This window comes from Aplidium turbinatum, chromosome 3 (genome assembly GCF_918807975.1).
Source record: "Aplidium turbinatum chromosome 3, kaAplTurb1.1, whole genome shotgun sequence".
NCBI classification, from domain to species: Eukaryota; Metazoa; Chordata; class Ascidiacea; order Aplousobranchia; family Polyclinidae; genus Aplidium; species Aplidium turbinatum.
The window spans coordinates 31,731,668-31,748,485 of NC_137474.1; the positions used below are offsets into that span (position 1 = coordinate 31,731,668).

General features: G+C 36.2%; 1 protein-coding gene across 1 annotated transcript; it reads left to right on the forward strand.

Moving 5' to 3' along the window:
* Positions 1-5,923: 5,923 nt before the first annotated feature.
* Positions 5,924-16,237, forward strand: LOC145767274 (uncharacterized). Its single transcript, XM_082579065.1, has 7 exons — positions 5,924-6,515; positions 7,074-7,154; positions 7,584-8,093; positions 8,824-9,021; positions 11,416-11,490; positions 11,952-12,062; positions 14,700-16,237. The coding sequence occupies exons 1-7, from the start codon at positions 6,042-6,044 to the stop codon at positions 14,973-14,975; spliced, it is 1,725 nt and encodes a 574-aa protein (XP_082435191.1). The 5' UTR covers positions 5,924-6,041; the 3' UTR covers positions 14,976-16,237.
* Positions 16,238-16,818: the final 581 nt, after the last annotated feature.

Consider the following 16,818-nt stretch of genomic DNA (forward strand, 5'->3'; position numbering starts at 1 on the left):
TTACAAATTTGAATAGACGTTAAAAAAAAAAAAAAATTAACAGTTCCTGCTTATCACTCAAAGAACCTAGGGCTACAGAAAGTTCCCCAATTTGAGTCAAAATATCCCTTCTAAGATGCCGGGCCTCTCGAACTGACTTAGCCTCATCGTTACTGGGTCCCTCCCCAGAATGGCCTGCCCGACCGTAAAGAACATCATCAAGCTTAAACTCAGTCGAGTCTACGGCGGTCGAGTCCCTGTCACCACCGAGTGTAGACATATTAAATGTTGGGGCTAAGTTTAACAATTAAAAAATTAAGTTACACAAACACACAAATTATTATTAGGCTACAGTAGTTATAAAAAACTTAACTGCAAAAACCGTAAAAATACAAAAAAGAATTTAAATGCACAATACCGTAGTTGTACGGGTATATGAAGTCCTAAAGTTCCACAAAACTTGCTTGGATTCGTTCACTTGAATCTTCAAGCACAGATCGATTGTCTTTAATCTTTTATCTTGCCAATGAATGTCAATGTAGTTTTTTCTTCAGAACGAACAAAGAAACGCCTTTAATTTTTAGCTTGAAGTTCTTTAGTACCAACTGAGAAGAAAAGTCTTTAATTTTCTTTTGCTTCTGTAGACTACCATCCACCAAAATCTTTTTTTTATTATTTCTTTGTGCTTCTAAGTTCCAACTGACAACAACGTCTTTTATTTTTTATGGTCACAGCGGTAAACCATAATGTCTTCGTGGGAAAATTGTAACATAAGATTCCCGAATCCGTTCGTCTGTATGTAATGACCGAAAAAGAAACACTCCTTTGAAACGTCTATTCAAATTTGTATTTCTGTAAAATTAGCCACCTGGCTGTCGAAAATGGAATGCAACACGGTACACCACTAAAACTTGTCACTACAGAACAGATTACTTAGATAAAAGACGGAAATTTTATCCAGTTAGCAAGCTCTAAGCAAACAGTTAAATATGCCTCCAACTTTCAAGCAACCATTTTACGAATGACTAGAATAATTTGCGATATCTCAAACTCACGTAGACAGTAACTGTGACGCAATAATGAAAGACATTGTCACGCAATTCAAACAGGTGTTACGAACGATGGTGCAATATTTGGACATTTTCTAGCAATTTCCATGACGTAAGATGCCAGCTAGGTTAAGTAGACCATAACGGTTTTTATATGACGTTTGATTTGGTGAAAATTGTCCGTAACATATACTTTAGTAGGTTTTATATGGTTATTATGTAGGACGTGGCTATACTTGTTGGGCATTTGGTCATGAGTTTTGCCAGATAAAGAATTTTATTTCGATTTGAGAAAACGTTGAAGACAAAAACTTGTGATTTCGGAAATTTGAAGTCAGGGGAAGAGAGTAGCCTAAACCAAACCTGAGAATTATTCCAGACTTGAAACTTTCCAGATTTGAAAAATTTCTCCAAATTTGAGACAAGATTTGGTTACACTGCCACAAATCAAAGCTTAGACACTAGCCTACCGGTAGGCTACTGCATATGACGTTAGACCTATATCAGTTGTAAGCAACAACGATTTTATATATTTTGTTAGGCTACATTATCAATCAACAATATTTTTTGTTGAAAAAATAAACTTGTTCGGCTCTACAGTATAACTGTATCGTTTTGTTCAAAATTTTTTCATCCCATTTTGCCATACCCGTGGGGGGAAAATGGGAAAAAAGTGCTTCTCCAATTATTTTAATATATTCATAAGCATATTTTTTTCTCTTGGTTGTTTGATATGTGTAGTAGGATGACCGACCTTCCTGAAGAAGAAAAAATGTTAGGATTAAACAAGCATCTTGCGTTTTATGACTGCTTTGGCTTAAGTATCCCATTTTGCCTGACTTTTCCCTAACTTTGGTTCGGTGGCCTTTTGTGCGATTTTAGGCTTATGACAGTGATTTTTAATCGGTATTCTGTGAAAAGTTGTCAGGTGTCCCGCAAGAACATACACTACGGTACCCTATATTAGTTTGACTGGTGTTCAAACACCGCTCGAAAATCACAAGAGATTTGCGTTTGCCTTTCTGCAGTTCCTGCCCGAATGTCAATTTTGTGCTCATTCAAACAGGCTCAAATATCATAGCCTACGGTACTGAGAAAAACTGAAAGTGAATAAATAATTGTTGTGTTATTTATTTTATTGCATCATTATAAAATTTTGTTTGGTGTTTTGTAAGATTATTTTAATGCATAAAGTGTTTCGTGGCTCAGAAAAGGTCGAGAAGCACTGAGCTAAGGCATATTTACTTCATAACTCATGCACTAAAATAAGTTCGTTTAATTGTTTAACTCGTTGATGGAGTGGCGTGTTTACTTCAGATTATTGTATAACTTTTTTTCGAATTTGAGAGGCACGTAGGCTATATAACTTTTGCCTTTTAAATCTACTGCTGAAACGTTGCTTGCCTAATGCGGCCGACTTGATAAATAAAATTGGATTTAGCTAAATAAGTTTGTAAAAAGGGGAAAAGGTTAGGCCTAGCCTACATGTTTTTTCTGATGTTTTTTTGGGAAGGTAGGCTACGTGATCAAGCGCATCCTGGATCCGGTAGCCTACTGGCCTAACACAACAGTAGCAGAGACTTAAACATAAAAGACTTGCGTCTCAATGACTTATTTGTTATTTTAATCATGTCATGGTGCTGTAAATGCCATTAATTGCTGCGGCTTTTCCAGTTTAGTGTCTTTGATTGCCATCTCGTTCCTATTGGGAAATTGGGTGGGTCAGGTCGCCATGTAGCCTATAATTGTAGTAAATAGTTTGAATTGTTTCTTTATTTCGGTTTCAGATTTGTAGTCTGTGGCAGGGCCTCTTCAGATTTCCACTGGAAGGGCAATATTATCTGTGATCGTAGTAGAAGCTGGGGGCTTTGCTTCTCAGACTCCCCAACTTTTGCTGACTTCTCTGATGTGCAGTTCTCATAAACAGTCATTTCATTGTTTCCAACTTTTTCTATGATAGTATCAATTAACGTTCGTTTGCAATCCGCGATAAAAATATTATTTGAGCTTTGCTTGCATCCATAAAATACATTGTCAGTGTGATGTGTTGGTGCTAGGGGCATAGCTAGCACAAAATTTGGAGGAAAGTGGAAAATAAGCATTACTGCACATGTCAGTGAACCCGCAAACGAGTCAACGAAGCACCTAGAGAGGATCTGGGCGTCTCCGCCAGCAATATTGGAAAAAATACCTAAAAATTGCACATTCTGAGAGTAGGCTACTTTCCTCCTAAAATTCAACAACAAAATTCTGTTAAATAATGCTGTAACAGAAAGTGGAACGCTAAAATAATTCAGAGGGGAAGGGATTCCTTTCTTACATTACCAGTTTCCTAAATTAATTTTTTTTTGTGATGTCTGTACATTTTCATGTTGTTCTAAAATTATTTAATCCGGCATTGCTACACCAGGTAATTCTATTTTTTGTTTTTTTTTCGACTTGGATCATCACGAGAAGATGAAATTCGAACTTTTGAATTATCACGCTACTTCATTGCAGAATATGCAAAGTTGTTTTTATGCTGATATTGCTACTTTTTCGTTTCATTTTTTAGAATTTTTGTCTTGTAATTTTGCTCGCGTCTCTGTTAAACAAACAAATAGCTTACTAGCCTACTGATTGACTCTGCAGAAAGCCTCAATTGGAAGTCGAAATTGTGGCAGCTAATAAGTGCGAACAAAATTAATTGATATGATTGTGATTTTGTAGGCTACGATAGTTTTTTTATTGGTCTGATTAATCATGTCTATCATATCAAAATTTGTTAACCGCAAAAAAATAATTCTGAACTAGGCTAATAGGCTGAAACAACAGAAGTGAACTGATCTCTGAGAGGAGATTGTAAAAAGTCTAAAAGATAGAGTACCGGTACTGAACTTTTTGTAAAGATTACAGCGGCTGTTACTGATAGGCCTAGGTTATAACTTAACCTAAGATAAAAAAAAAAAATACTAATAAGTGAGCGGAAAAAGTTTAGAGATGTCAAATCGTTTCAGTTGGGAGCAATTGACCCGCCACTTTCCTCTTAAAAGGGGGGATGGTGTGAATGCTTTTTTATTTGACGTGTTTTGCGACATCTGTAGAAAATTTGATTTTCAGAAAACTTCAGTAGGCCTAAGCCTAACCCTATTGAGAACAGTCGTCAAACTCTGCTGTAGTCTGGGAAATGTATCTAGTCAAGCTATTGTTCTAGGTAGACTAACCAATAGGTTAACCATGGCTGATGAAAGTTAGGAACGTACAATAAATTGAACTGGAGTGGTGAGACGTTGACCATAATGTTTTCTTTGGTAGTAATTATCTAACACTGAAAAACACCCGATGTTTACACGGTTAATCTTATTTACTTAACCAATGCGACAAACTTTTCTATAGTATATGACCGTTAAAGTGTTGGAATTTATTTGTTTGATGGTTCTTGACAGATTCAATGTTTTCTCTATTGAATCTGCTAAAACTAAATTTGTTTCTTTTAAGACGTTTTAAGTGAATGTTATGTTTGCTAATCCTGTTATTGTTGCAGTGTTACAGTTGGAAGCTTTTTTACAAAAATATCACTTGTGTGCTATTTCAACTGCTGTATATTATAGAAAAATGCCAAACAAAATCATATAGGCCTAGGCTATGCCTATGCCGCAGCAAGAGAAGCTCTGGCCCAGCATGCGTTTCTAGATTGTATCTGGAGCACATTATAAAAGACATGATGAAAATAAAATTCCTCTAATTTTATTTTATTTTTATTTTAATTTAAAAAAAATGAGTAGGATGGTTTTGTTACTACTATCGTCTACTCACATCACACTCTAATTTTTAGTCATTGTGCTACCTTACCAAATTTTAAACTGATCCGGTTTTGGTCTGAAACGTGTCATAACTAGGGCGATTTTTTTGTAACCTAAAGAATGCAAAAAAGGACTTTATTTTTGCAAAAAAGTAACCAAAAAGTAACTTTATTCAACGAAAACAAGAAAGCGAAAGAAATAGCAGCAATTCAACAAAAAACATTTAAATTAGCTTCAACTTGTGCTCAAAGTATAGTTGTACATTCAAATTATACACATATGTAATGTTTTACATTCTCTAGCAGAGTTTCTGTCAATCAAACACTTTAGCTGTTGCAGGGAAAACAAGTGGTTAAATATGTAGTTAACACAATTTGTTTCATCGAAAAAATTACTTTACGAGTTTTCGGGAATACACGAGATACAAACAAGCATGGGCTCGTGCAAACCTAAAATCTGTACCATAGTAGAAGATATATTAAGTAACTTTAGTAACAAAAAATCGCCCTAGCTAGGCATAACGTTTGCGTGTTGTCATTTTTCTTTTTTCTAGATGTTTGGTATGCTTGGCATATATATTTTTTGCTGTGATGGTCAGAAATAAAAAACAATCTCGTCGTCGTGTGAGCCTCTAGAGCCGAAGGTTTATCCTTCTACCACCCCAAATCCACGACGTTCCCGGACTACACTGGAAGGCTACGGAAAGCAGCCAGTCTTTGGTTTTTTCATTCAAGACACGCAGATCTTCGACTCCATCAGGAGGCTTGAAGATGGTAAAGCCTAAACTGATACAACAAGTTTTACTCCAAATTTGTCATGCTACGATACCCAATCGGTAGGCGCAAGCGTAACATTTTAGTTTATGCCATGACGTAACGAACAACGCAACTTCTGATTGGTTCATGGTTAGATTGGAATGGATAGTATCATCAAGCTACCCAGGTGACTAGTCTAGAAAAAAATACAAATGAGCAAAAGAAGAGTTTGTGTGAAAAAAGGGAATCGTCCTTTTGACGATCACCTCCATACAATAATGAAGCTCAGTCACATGTGTAATGTGTTCACAATCAGACAGCGTGATCATTTCACGGTCAGACAATAGTCAATAAGTCTCAGTCTTACAGAAACTTGTGGAACGTTCGATCTTTTACTTATTTCAGCTCAAAGTGGATTAGCTAGCCTAGAGGGCAGGTCAAAGTGGAGAATACCAGTGTATCAAAGGATAAATAGTATGGACATGAGGTTTACTGAAATAACGCACATGCAATTGAAAAAATCTTTAGACCAGATCCATGATCAGAACAGTGCTCGATCTATTAATGCTACGACTCCGTTACCGAATTATATGTACAATGCAGTACTTGCAGATACCAACGTCTGTTATTCCCAAAGATCAAATGAAGATGTCTGCATGACTCAGACGAACTGTTATCCTTTAAATACTACCTCTGAGAGTTCACTCAAGAACTTTCGTATTTCAAATTGTCCTTACTTTGGTCAATGTAATGGTTTGCCGCTGACAGATATTCACATACCTCTTTCGAATTCTGGATGTTTTTGTCCATCTCAACCTGCAAAATTTGGTTCTATTCTCCAAGCTAAAGAATCTATGTTGCAAGAAAAGGATTCGGTCATATCGAACTTGCGTTTGCAAGTAGCTTCTTTACAAAATCAGTCGGTAGAAGGGAATCCGTTTTTACAACAGGTAAGTTGGTGTAAAAAAATTAAATTATCATCTCATAGCGCCAACAGTTTAGTTTGTTAAGCTGCTTTTCTAGTTGTTTTGTCTTCTCGGGATGTGCACTCATTTCCAGGAAAGCTTTTAATTCAGCGCCATCTAGATTAAAGGAAAATGAGCACGTGGAAAACAGCTTCTCAATTTTCTCAAAAACCTCAAAGATAACCTTTATGTTAAAACCAAAATAACTTTTAATACATAGTCAAATGCCCGGGATAAATGGAAAGAAATGTGTATGAACACCTAAGCCTGGAACAGGCATGGCACACAAAGACGAAGAAGTTGATCAATGACAACTTTCTTAGTTTATCGTAACATTTTGTATCGTGCTAATGCTCACCTTTGTTTTAAATTCCTTCAAAGACAAGCAGGCCTATTGTCGTGTAGGGTAATAAAATGTACACAAGATAATGCTTCATCGGAAGCTTGCATCTAGTTTTCGAGTTAAGAGATTGTTGAAAGACTTTCATTTTTGCGTGAAGTTGGAATTGGCTTGTACTCAACTATTATTTTTTTTTTGTTCAGGTTGTACCGTCAAACACAAATCCCAGAAAACTTTGCCCTCCCATTCCACGTTTTTCAGAAAATCAAAACTTGGATCACAAAGTAAACAAAATTTATCTTTCTTGTCAAAAGACACCGTGATTGTTTTGGTAAAGTTATTGCTGTTACAACAAAGTGAAGTGAAACTGCAAGTTTTATCATTACGTTTTTAAAAAACATACACTCACTAAATATATCAGAACCGCTGGTGAACCGACATGAACAAGCAATTTTTATTTAAAATCTACTGAGAGCACATTTTCTTGAGTTTTACCAACCTCACTTTTCCCATAAAAATATATCCTTTTGAAAGAGCAAGTCAAGTTAGCAAAACTGTTCTTTTCAAATTGATTTAAAATGTTGAATCAACGTAAAAAAGACCAATTGTGCTAGCTTAATTGGTTTTAAATACCATGTATCTGTTTTATTTCATACAAACGATTTAGAAATTACATTGTATTTACACTATTTATGCGTAGTTCTATTGTTCAGGCACAAAAGAAGATCAACGACTTATCGCAGCTTCTTGGAGAAGCTGAAATAAAACTATCAGAAAAAGCATCCCGGTTAAAACACAGAAGAAAGGAATTCACCGAAAAAATAGATAAGTTGAAATCAAGGATAAAGAGTTTAGAACAAGAAAATTGTGATCTAAAAAAGAAACAAAAATCAACTCTGGACAAGCTTGAAGAATCTAAAAGACGTGTAGAATGTTTAGAAAGTTATTTAAGTGATTTGCCGACCATAGAAGAAACTAGTTTGCTGAAAACTGAAGCAGGCAAACTTGACGGAGAAAATGAGAGCCTTGTTGTTGAAACCGCCAGCCTGAAGAAAAAACTCGGCGAAAATGTAGAGAAGGTCAAAGAAAAGGAAAATAAAATCGAAAGACTATTACAAACTGAAAAAGAATTTCTTTCTCAAATTGCAAACCTTCGAGACGAATTGAAAAAGGCAGAAAAAAGTAAAGAACCTCTAAAGCCAAATAAAAGAATTGAATTAGAGGTGGAGCATTAATTCCATAACTGAGCCACAGTTTTAAATTTCTGTGATGATTTTCCTTTAATTTTTAAGTATTGTGATTCCGAGTTCTTGTGTTTCTATTTTAAGTCAACTTCAAGAAAACTGTAAGCCCATTAGTTTAAGAGTTACAGAGAACATAGCCTACTTAGCTCGATCAACCTAGGCTATCTGATACAATTGATCGTTTTTGAATCGATTTGTCTGGGAAAGGTTTAATCAATGTAAGAGATAATTTTACCAGCTACGTAACAATTTAACTTCTCCTACCGTCTACTTAACTTTTAAAAGTAAAGCATGTTTAACAGATGTCAACAGCGTTGACAAGGGTTTTAGCAAAAAATGTTAATTCGGACCCTGGATTATCTTAGGGTCCGGAATCTTTACATGTGCCCTTTACTGCAAGAAAACACCTCGTATGAGGTGATGTATTGATTTTAGAAGTGTCCAATTAGAGAGGTTTGGACCTTCTATTAGTACCGGCTCCTAATTACCCTTTCAGTGGTCCTAGGCGCTACGGCAATGTCTGGATGTAATCAATTTTTTCAATGGAGGACAAAAGTAGCCACTATGTTCAATTTTTTTGCTCCTTACACTTAGTGATAGCTCAAAAGGAGCACGAAAATTTCCGTACCGCCCTTTGTGTTTGCTTAAATCTCTATCACCAGATACCAGGCATTTCTTGATTTATTTGTTTTATCAACGTTTTCGGCAGGACTTGCAATATCAGGCCGGTCCTGCACAAAATGAAAGAAAACACTCGGCATTCTTGGTGTCTACGTCACAAAACTGCTTGACGCAACAACAATATAAAGAAAACATAGAAGATATGCAAAAGAAACTGCTAGACGCGGAAGCTTTAGTTGAAAGTCTTCGCCGAGATCTACTCACAAAACAACAAACTGCGAAAAAGGTAGGTTACTAAAAACGTAGTAGGCTAGTTAGCAAACGTTTTCACTAAGATTTGAACACTTGAATCTGTCATTTCATGTTTATAAAGCAAATCATGTTTATAGAGCTGTAACTTTCCAAATGGAACGGTGCCATTGCCTATAATGTTCCGGTTTACGAGTAGCTTGTTGTGTGAATGTTGTGAAGTTTGTATTCTGTCCTAAATAGTCAAGATACATAGCCTATCATAACTATTTATTTTCAGTCAAATAATTTCTTAGAATGTAGTAAACCTATTGTGTTTCACATTGTGCGATACGTTGTAGTCAATAAGGCTTTTTTATGTGATAGCTTCTATTCTCCATTCTTGTTGTATTGTTATGAATGTCAATGCTGCGCGTGCTTCAAAAGTACATTCCACACTTTTTCGATTACCTCAGAAATAATAGCCCTACAGTACATCAGCTACATGTCACGTTAATTCAATGTAGCTTGACATTATCATGAGAGGCCTACCCTGTAGGCTACAATAATCTTCCGATCGTTTTGGGTCCCTTTTTTTGTAGGTAAACGTAAACTTTTCCACAATAATATTCAATTCAATAACGATATTAAATCAGCATTCCACAGTTACTTCCTGACTTCATCTTCAGTTCATGCAAAAAAAAAGAATGCTTTTGTGACCAGGATGATGCCTTCGTGTAGGCTGAAGAGTTATCAATTTTCCAATGTTTAAAAAATTCCAGAAAACAGTGAAAAATCTCACCCAATCCTGAGAAAAATCCGACAGATGCAAAAAAAATGTTTTTGTGACCAAGCTGATGCCTTCGTGTGGGCTGGAGAGCTACTACTTTTCCAATTTTTAAAAGAATCCGGAAAACAGTGAAACATCTCACCCAATCTTGAGAAAAATCCGAGATTTTTAAAGGCGGCACAATAAATTAACTGCTTTTTTAAAAATGTCGCTTATTAGTTCAGAGACTGAATTTTAAATTTGAATAATTGATGAATAGTAGGTTACTAGTTAAGTTATTCTATTTGGCGCTCAGTATCAAGTTGGTGCGGAAGAATTAATGCTATCTTGTTTATATTCCTGCTCTGTCTCGTCTTAATCCATCATGCTCTCCAGTGGCGTAGCTAGGGAATGTTCCGCCCGGGGCGGATTCAGATTTTGCCGCCCCTTCAAGAAAAAGCATGTGAAAATGAAATTTTTTTAATTGACTTAAAGTGGAATTATTGTATGTTTTGAACCAGTAGCATAGCCAGTAATTTTGAAAGGGGGGGTTTGAAGGGTCGGCGGGCGAAGCCCGACGGCGTCCTTGCCAAAGACGACACCTAGCGGCGGGGGGTCTGAGAGCCCCCCCCAGAAAATTTTGAAAAGTTACTTTGGATTTGGTGCATTCTGAAAGCATTTTCAACAAAAATGTGGGTATAAATCCCCTAGTATAAATATTCCTGTAAAATGGTGCTGTCCGGTGGCATAGCAAAAGGATAAGATCATGTTTTCTTGGGAATTTTTTGGTAACTTAATAAAGCTAAGTCTCTATGTTTTCTTGTTGCTAATTCCTGGCTGAGATATTTGAATGTTTGGTATTGGCAAAACTCGCACTTTTAATGGAGTTTCGTATAAAATTAGGCAAACTTTGTTTTAGAGACATAGAGACTGAAAGCATCATTCTCAATATCGTGACGTCACATGCGTGCCAAAGGGGGGTTGTAACCCCCAAACCCCTCCTCCCCCTTGGCTACGCCACTGTTTTGAACGTTGCCATTCTGTTTGCTTTTATTTTCCGTGTACTTTTGCATTATCAACAAAAAAAAAACGTCCTGTCTGAAAGTGCCGTCCCCCAGACGTGCCGCCCGGGGCGGTCCGCCCCCCCTAGCTACGCCACTGATGCTCTCCAACCTTACTTCCATGCATGTCCAAGACAAAGCTATCCTTATAATTTACTGTGTATGCAGACATTTTGAAACATTTTTATGTACTTTTTCGATTTGCTTTTTACACAGCTTATATTTTAGCTAAATGATATCGATTAATTTCACTTGATTCGCATTGGTATGAATTTGTCAGTTATGGGAAGGAGAAATAGTTTTAAGCTGGTGTGGCAACCAAGCGTGACTTTTCGTAAGTCACGAGCGAGAAAGAACGTGTGTTTCTTTTTTCTTAAAGAAACCAGTTGTCTCTGGCTGATAAATAACATTGGGTGCAAAACAGTACTGTCTTTTTGTACTAGCAACACGTTGTGCGACACTCCACAAATTATATGCAATTATACACATATTAGTGTTTAGACCAGGCCCATAGTATGAGTGTCTGCGGTGCCTAAAGTGTAAACTCGATCTATTTTGCCTCCAACTTGTTCTTGTATTGCTCAATTTACGTGACCGTTTTGTTTTTATTTATAATGCGCAGATACACTTGGCTTTAAAGAACCTGTCTGCGCATAATAAGCAACTGCGTAACCAGAAACTCAAGCTACAAGATCAGGTAATGTTTTTTTCGTATTTGGCCTTAGCCTACATCTGGTGGTTGAAGTTAGATTAAATGAACGGGAAAACACGGAAGCCAATCATCGTGTCCCCCTTTATGCATGCCATTAAGTGTCTTGTCAAAGACAAAACCGCATGTTCTTGAGCGGTGTCGAACCGGCCCTCTTTTGGACGCTGAACCAAGGCTTTCACCACTCGGCTATATACTCGACAGGCTTATAGTGATTGTCAAAAACACAACTCAGCGCTTCTAATGTTAAGCGTTGTAACATTTCATCTTACTGAAGATGGGAAAACCAGGTTTGGCTTTTCGAAGATTTTACTCTTGCTGTTGCAACGCTGACATGTTAGGATAAACACATGTCGGAAAAAGTCACTCTTTATTAAATATTTTGTCGTTTTGTAATGACAATTTGTAAACTTACAAAATATTAAAGTTGTATTGCCAACCCTATGTAGGTGAAAAGCTTTGAGAAGCAACAGAAGAAAATTCAAGATATGTCTCAGGCTTGTTCTAGACTGTATCGCGAAACCAGTGGCGCTGTTAATGACGTCAAGGTGGTCACTCAGGTATTGTGACGTTTGTCAACCGTTTAAAGACTTTGGTGTTTGTTTTCACAGCTTTTGTTTGCAAAAGGCGGGAAATTGATTGATGATCAATTCCCTTCAATCAAACTATTAACCATCATGTTTGTGCCTACCTTATGGTTTGCACTTAAAGCTGTTTAAACGTAATTTCTATAAAGTACTCACACAAAAGGCTTTTTTTCTTGCAGTGCCCACTATTTTGATTCTCACGTAGCAATCAGTCTATTTTTACAAAAAAGAGACTGATTTGCTGACTGGACTCTTTTTGTTACCTACCAAGCGAAAGTTATCGTTTCTGCGTCGTTTTAACATAAAAAGTGTCTCGTAAAAACGTAAAAAGTGTCTCGACATAAACAAATGAAACTTTGGCTAATTGGGAAATTGTAGGCTTTGTGTGAAATATAGCAGTTGAATTAACAGAAAAATGAACTTTGCTTCATTTTAAAATTAGATCTTTACTGTGAGTTGAAATAACTTTTTTTGCATGTTCAGTGTGCTATACGCCTTGATGTTTAATTGATGAGTGTTTTGTCCGAGCCACAAATCCATTAAGAAACTTTGGCAAAAAAATGACTTCAGTTTTACAGGTCTCTTTCCATTTAGCCTTTATTTTTGATTGAACAATGTTATTTGTAAAAGAAAATTCAAGGTTTTGACTGGAGCACTTTGCGTACGGTACCGGTAGTGGATGCAAGCTTTTCTAGTTAACTCTTAAGATGGCACATGACCTAATGTGGCTACTTATTGCACTATAAACAGATGAAACCAAGCAACCACACGGCATTTAACATAATACATTAAACTGAACATAAACGATAAACTACAAACGTTTTCGGCCATACACATGTTAGCCCTTTTCAAGTAACGAAAAATAACTGATTTTACATCTACATTGAAATAAATAACTGATCTACACAATAAATTGAAAACGAAATGCATAAGAATGAAACGGCAAAGCAGAGGAGAAAGGCTCATCACAAGGCGGTTAATTCCGCGAGGCAAACACGCATCATAGGGGAAGGTCGGGACCCATGATCATGGTGGGAGCCATAATCCACCCCCGTTTTTTTTAATATAAAGTACTCTTATTGCATTTTTGACGTCATTATATTTTTTATGCTTGGATAACTTTCCCACAATCCATTGGTCAAAATTGTACTAAAAATGAAGGTGCAAAGAGGATTTATAGGTTTTGTGTTAAAAAAGTAAATTTTTTTGGCTGAATGTGTTTTAAAATAACTCATTTGTTATGCAAGAAATGTTCATGAAATTTTTTGTAATGGTAGGTGATGTATTTATGATGAGATTAAGCTGAAAGTTTTTTAGATAACAATGCTATTTTTTTTCAGCTGTTGTTTCATTTCTGAAGGATCGGGTAGGGAGCCTTGAGTCACCTTGTGTTAGGACCTACAAGCCATGACAAGTGCCTGTGATAGTAGATGTTAAAGTGTCATATGACATCATTTTTTTGTTTTCACACCTTTCCATTAGGATATATCGCAACTCTGACTTTTGTTTCGTTTGCAACTATTAATTATGTTATTTCACATGAAAATTCTGACAACTCATCCCAAGGAATCATTTGAAAATTCTCCATCGCTTATTTCAAAATTTAAAGCTCGGAAGCTGGCTTGAAGATTGATCTCACACATTTCACACACACATTCACACACACATTTCACACACACATTCACACACACACAGTATGTTTCGAAGCATACAAGTATGTTTCGTGCAATTGTATTTTTGATATGGCGAAGTGATTTCTTTGCTAAGATACTACATTTTTTGGCTTATCGCAATTGTGGCTTATCGCTCCCCACATGTGGGGTGCAATAAGCCGCTTGGCGCGTGTTTATGTTTTTGAGCGTAAATTAAACATTCGCCGAAATAATAACTTGTGCTTTTGCTGTAGAGTAGGTAGCAATACAAGGCATTGCAAAACCAATTTTTAGAAAAAAATATTGAGAAACGTAGAAGATATGCAATTATGCATCAAAAAGAAAAAAGTGGCTCGCAGGTCCCGACCTTCCCCTATGATGAATTAAGAAAAGACGTTAAGCAAATAAGAAGCACCTGCGGCAAACAACTGCGTGTTGAGGCTAGGATTGCATGATTTCATTAGCAAAGCCTCGTGGATTTTAGTGTCAAATTCGGTGAAACATTTACGCAAAACTCTAAAAGATTTCAAGGATTGTTTGTTGTTTGAACATGATTGGCAATCGAATATCTGGTCTTTGGCACTTCTCGTTCAAATTAGTTAAATCTAAGTGCTCCCTCACTCTCGTGGCCAAATGCCGCGTGAACATACCAATGAAGGACAGTTCGCGTGGTGCGAACAAGTGAACTTGTAGCCTACACAACATTTGAACACAAGCAGGAGGGAGTCCCAGATTTAAGCTGAAAATAATAACCCACTTAAAATGTTTTATACACGGATGTTTTAAAAATTGTTTAATGTTTTAAACAAATGTTTAATTAAATGTTTTAAAAATTGTATTACTTATTGCACTGTCGAAGACGTTTTGATAATGCAATGCTGAGATTTCTTGAGAGATGTAACAAACCTATTTCCATCGTTTTGATTTTCAGTCATTAAGACATCACCAATTTGTTTAGGTTTTGATTCAAACTGCGAAAGGATCAGACCCGGACGTGTCCACACTTCTTGGCCTAAAGAGTGATGTCATTGGTGGAGAAGATCACTCGTTTGACCAAACCGAAAACAGCATCACCGAAAGTGGGCGTGGCCAAACCGAAAACGAAATTTCAACAGAATTCTCAAATGAACGCTTAATCGAAGTTCGCAGATTACGCAATGAAGTTGACGAATTACGGACGATGCTGTCTAACCAGTATGCTGAAAGTATAGGAAATAATTGCATTACGCATTAACTACTACATTTTATAACACTTTCTTCTTATTTGATATTTTTTGGATTATCGCAGTTTCGTTTACAATCTCTGTATTCATTACATTGGTGTTAAATTTTTTTTTATAAAGTTACTGTAAAGTTAATTTTTCAGTTCAAAAAAATTTTCAAATTTATCTGGGAAATAATTCTTTCTGAAATCTGAAGCACGCTTGTGCGTCTGCCCTGACAGCTTGGTAACAAGTTCTTGAACTATTGGGAGAAATAATACTTTTTTTGCACTTTTGCATCCATTTAAAATCGCATTCTTTATCAAGCAAGTTACTTCTTTCATCAACATCGTGCAAGAGTTCTTACGTTTAGCTTTATTGTTTGTTGTGTATTGTATGACCTATTTATTCGTTTTAGATACCGTAATGCAGTCTTCACAAAAATATGGTCCTTGCGTTTAAAATTATTTTTATTTGTGATTCTTGATTCTTTCAAAAATTATACCGGCCTTAAATGCTTTTTGGTCGTATTTTAAGGAGCGATCACTAAACATAGTCGATTTAGATGGGCGGGGGTGATTCAAGATCATGCTCACACGGCCCTACACACAAATTGTAGCGTTGTCAAGGAATCATTTTGGACCTGGGCAGGAGTTGAAAAACACCTCGTATTCTTTAGATATACTGTATTAAGTTTTTTTTGAAAGCGTCTAAATTTGGGCCCCGAGAATTTCATTAATACCAGGCCCAAATTTTCCTCTCAACGGCTCTACACACAAAATGTACCTCACAAACAGGTTGCGTAAACCACTTTTTTAATACTATCTAATGACAACTTGAATGGAATGATCTTTCATGAATATCTACAGCATGTGACTTCATTCATAATATTTGCGTTACGATAAATCTTGATAACCTTCTGAAATGAGCCAATAAATTTGATTCTGTTGATACTTTTAGAATTTGAGAAGGTAATTCTAGCGATTCTGGAAGAAAATGATATTCTAGAGTCCATACAGAATTTTTATTGATTTTTCTTTGTTAATTATTATATCTATTGACGTAAAATTTACGTAAAAATGAAATCTTGTTAGCTTGTTTTGTTAAATCAATTTTTTTTCAATTTTGATTTAGAAAATCAACAAAGTGTTGAAATCGTCTCATTGTGTGCGTTTGATTAAAATTACTCTTCAACATCCCAGTGTGCCTTAAAATAAATTCTTAAATTTATCACTTTGTTAATCCTTTGTTTGGCTTTCGTTGTTATGCACAATGCCTCGACTTAGTTTGTTTATCGCCCATTACAATTGATGGATTAGGAAACCTGTTTAACTTGCCAGTCCAGTTTGTTTTCAGAAATGTATTGAAAGAGAAATGACATCCACAAACCTGTTGACAAATGACGGGATCCACCTGTTTCATTTGCGGCCAATTTGTTTTACCCTTGTCGGTATTTAGACTCGTCAATCGTCACGAAGAAATGAATACCAGTCATCGCATTGTTAGAAGGGGGCGGCCAATTAGGACCTTAACACAACTTACTGTTACTGCTGCCACCAAACAAAAGACCACCGGATACCAGTTCCTATACAAGAGTATTTGTGGTTAGATAAATACTTCTCTTTTCATGATACATATCAAGACTTTGTGGAATGGCTGGCGCAAGTTTTTGTGACATTTTGAAATACCAAATTAAGATCGAAAACACGAAGTATTAGTTTTAATTTATGTAAGCTTTGCTAACTTTTGTGCTGTTTACATGTAATTAACGTTAGGTTATACTGACTTGAAATGGTGAATAGGTCAAACTATTTTTGTCCGATAAGAAATTGTTTCGAATTCTTTCGCTTGCTACAACCAGTTAAGATTCCACGC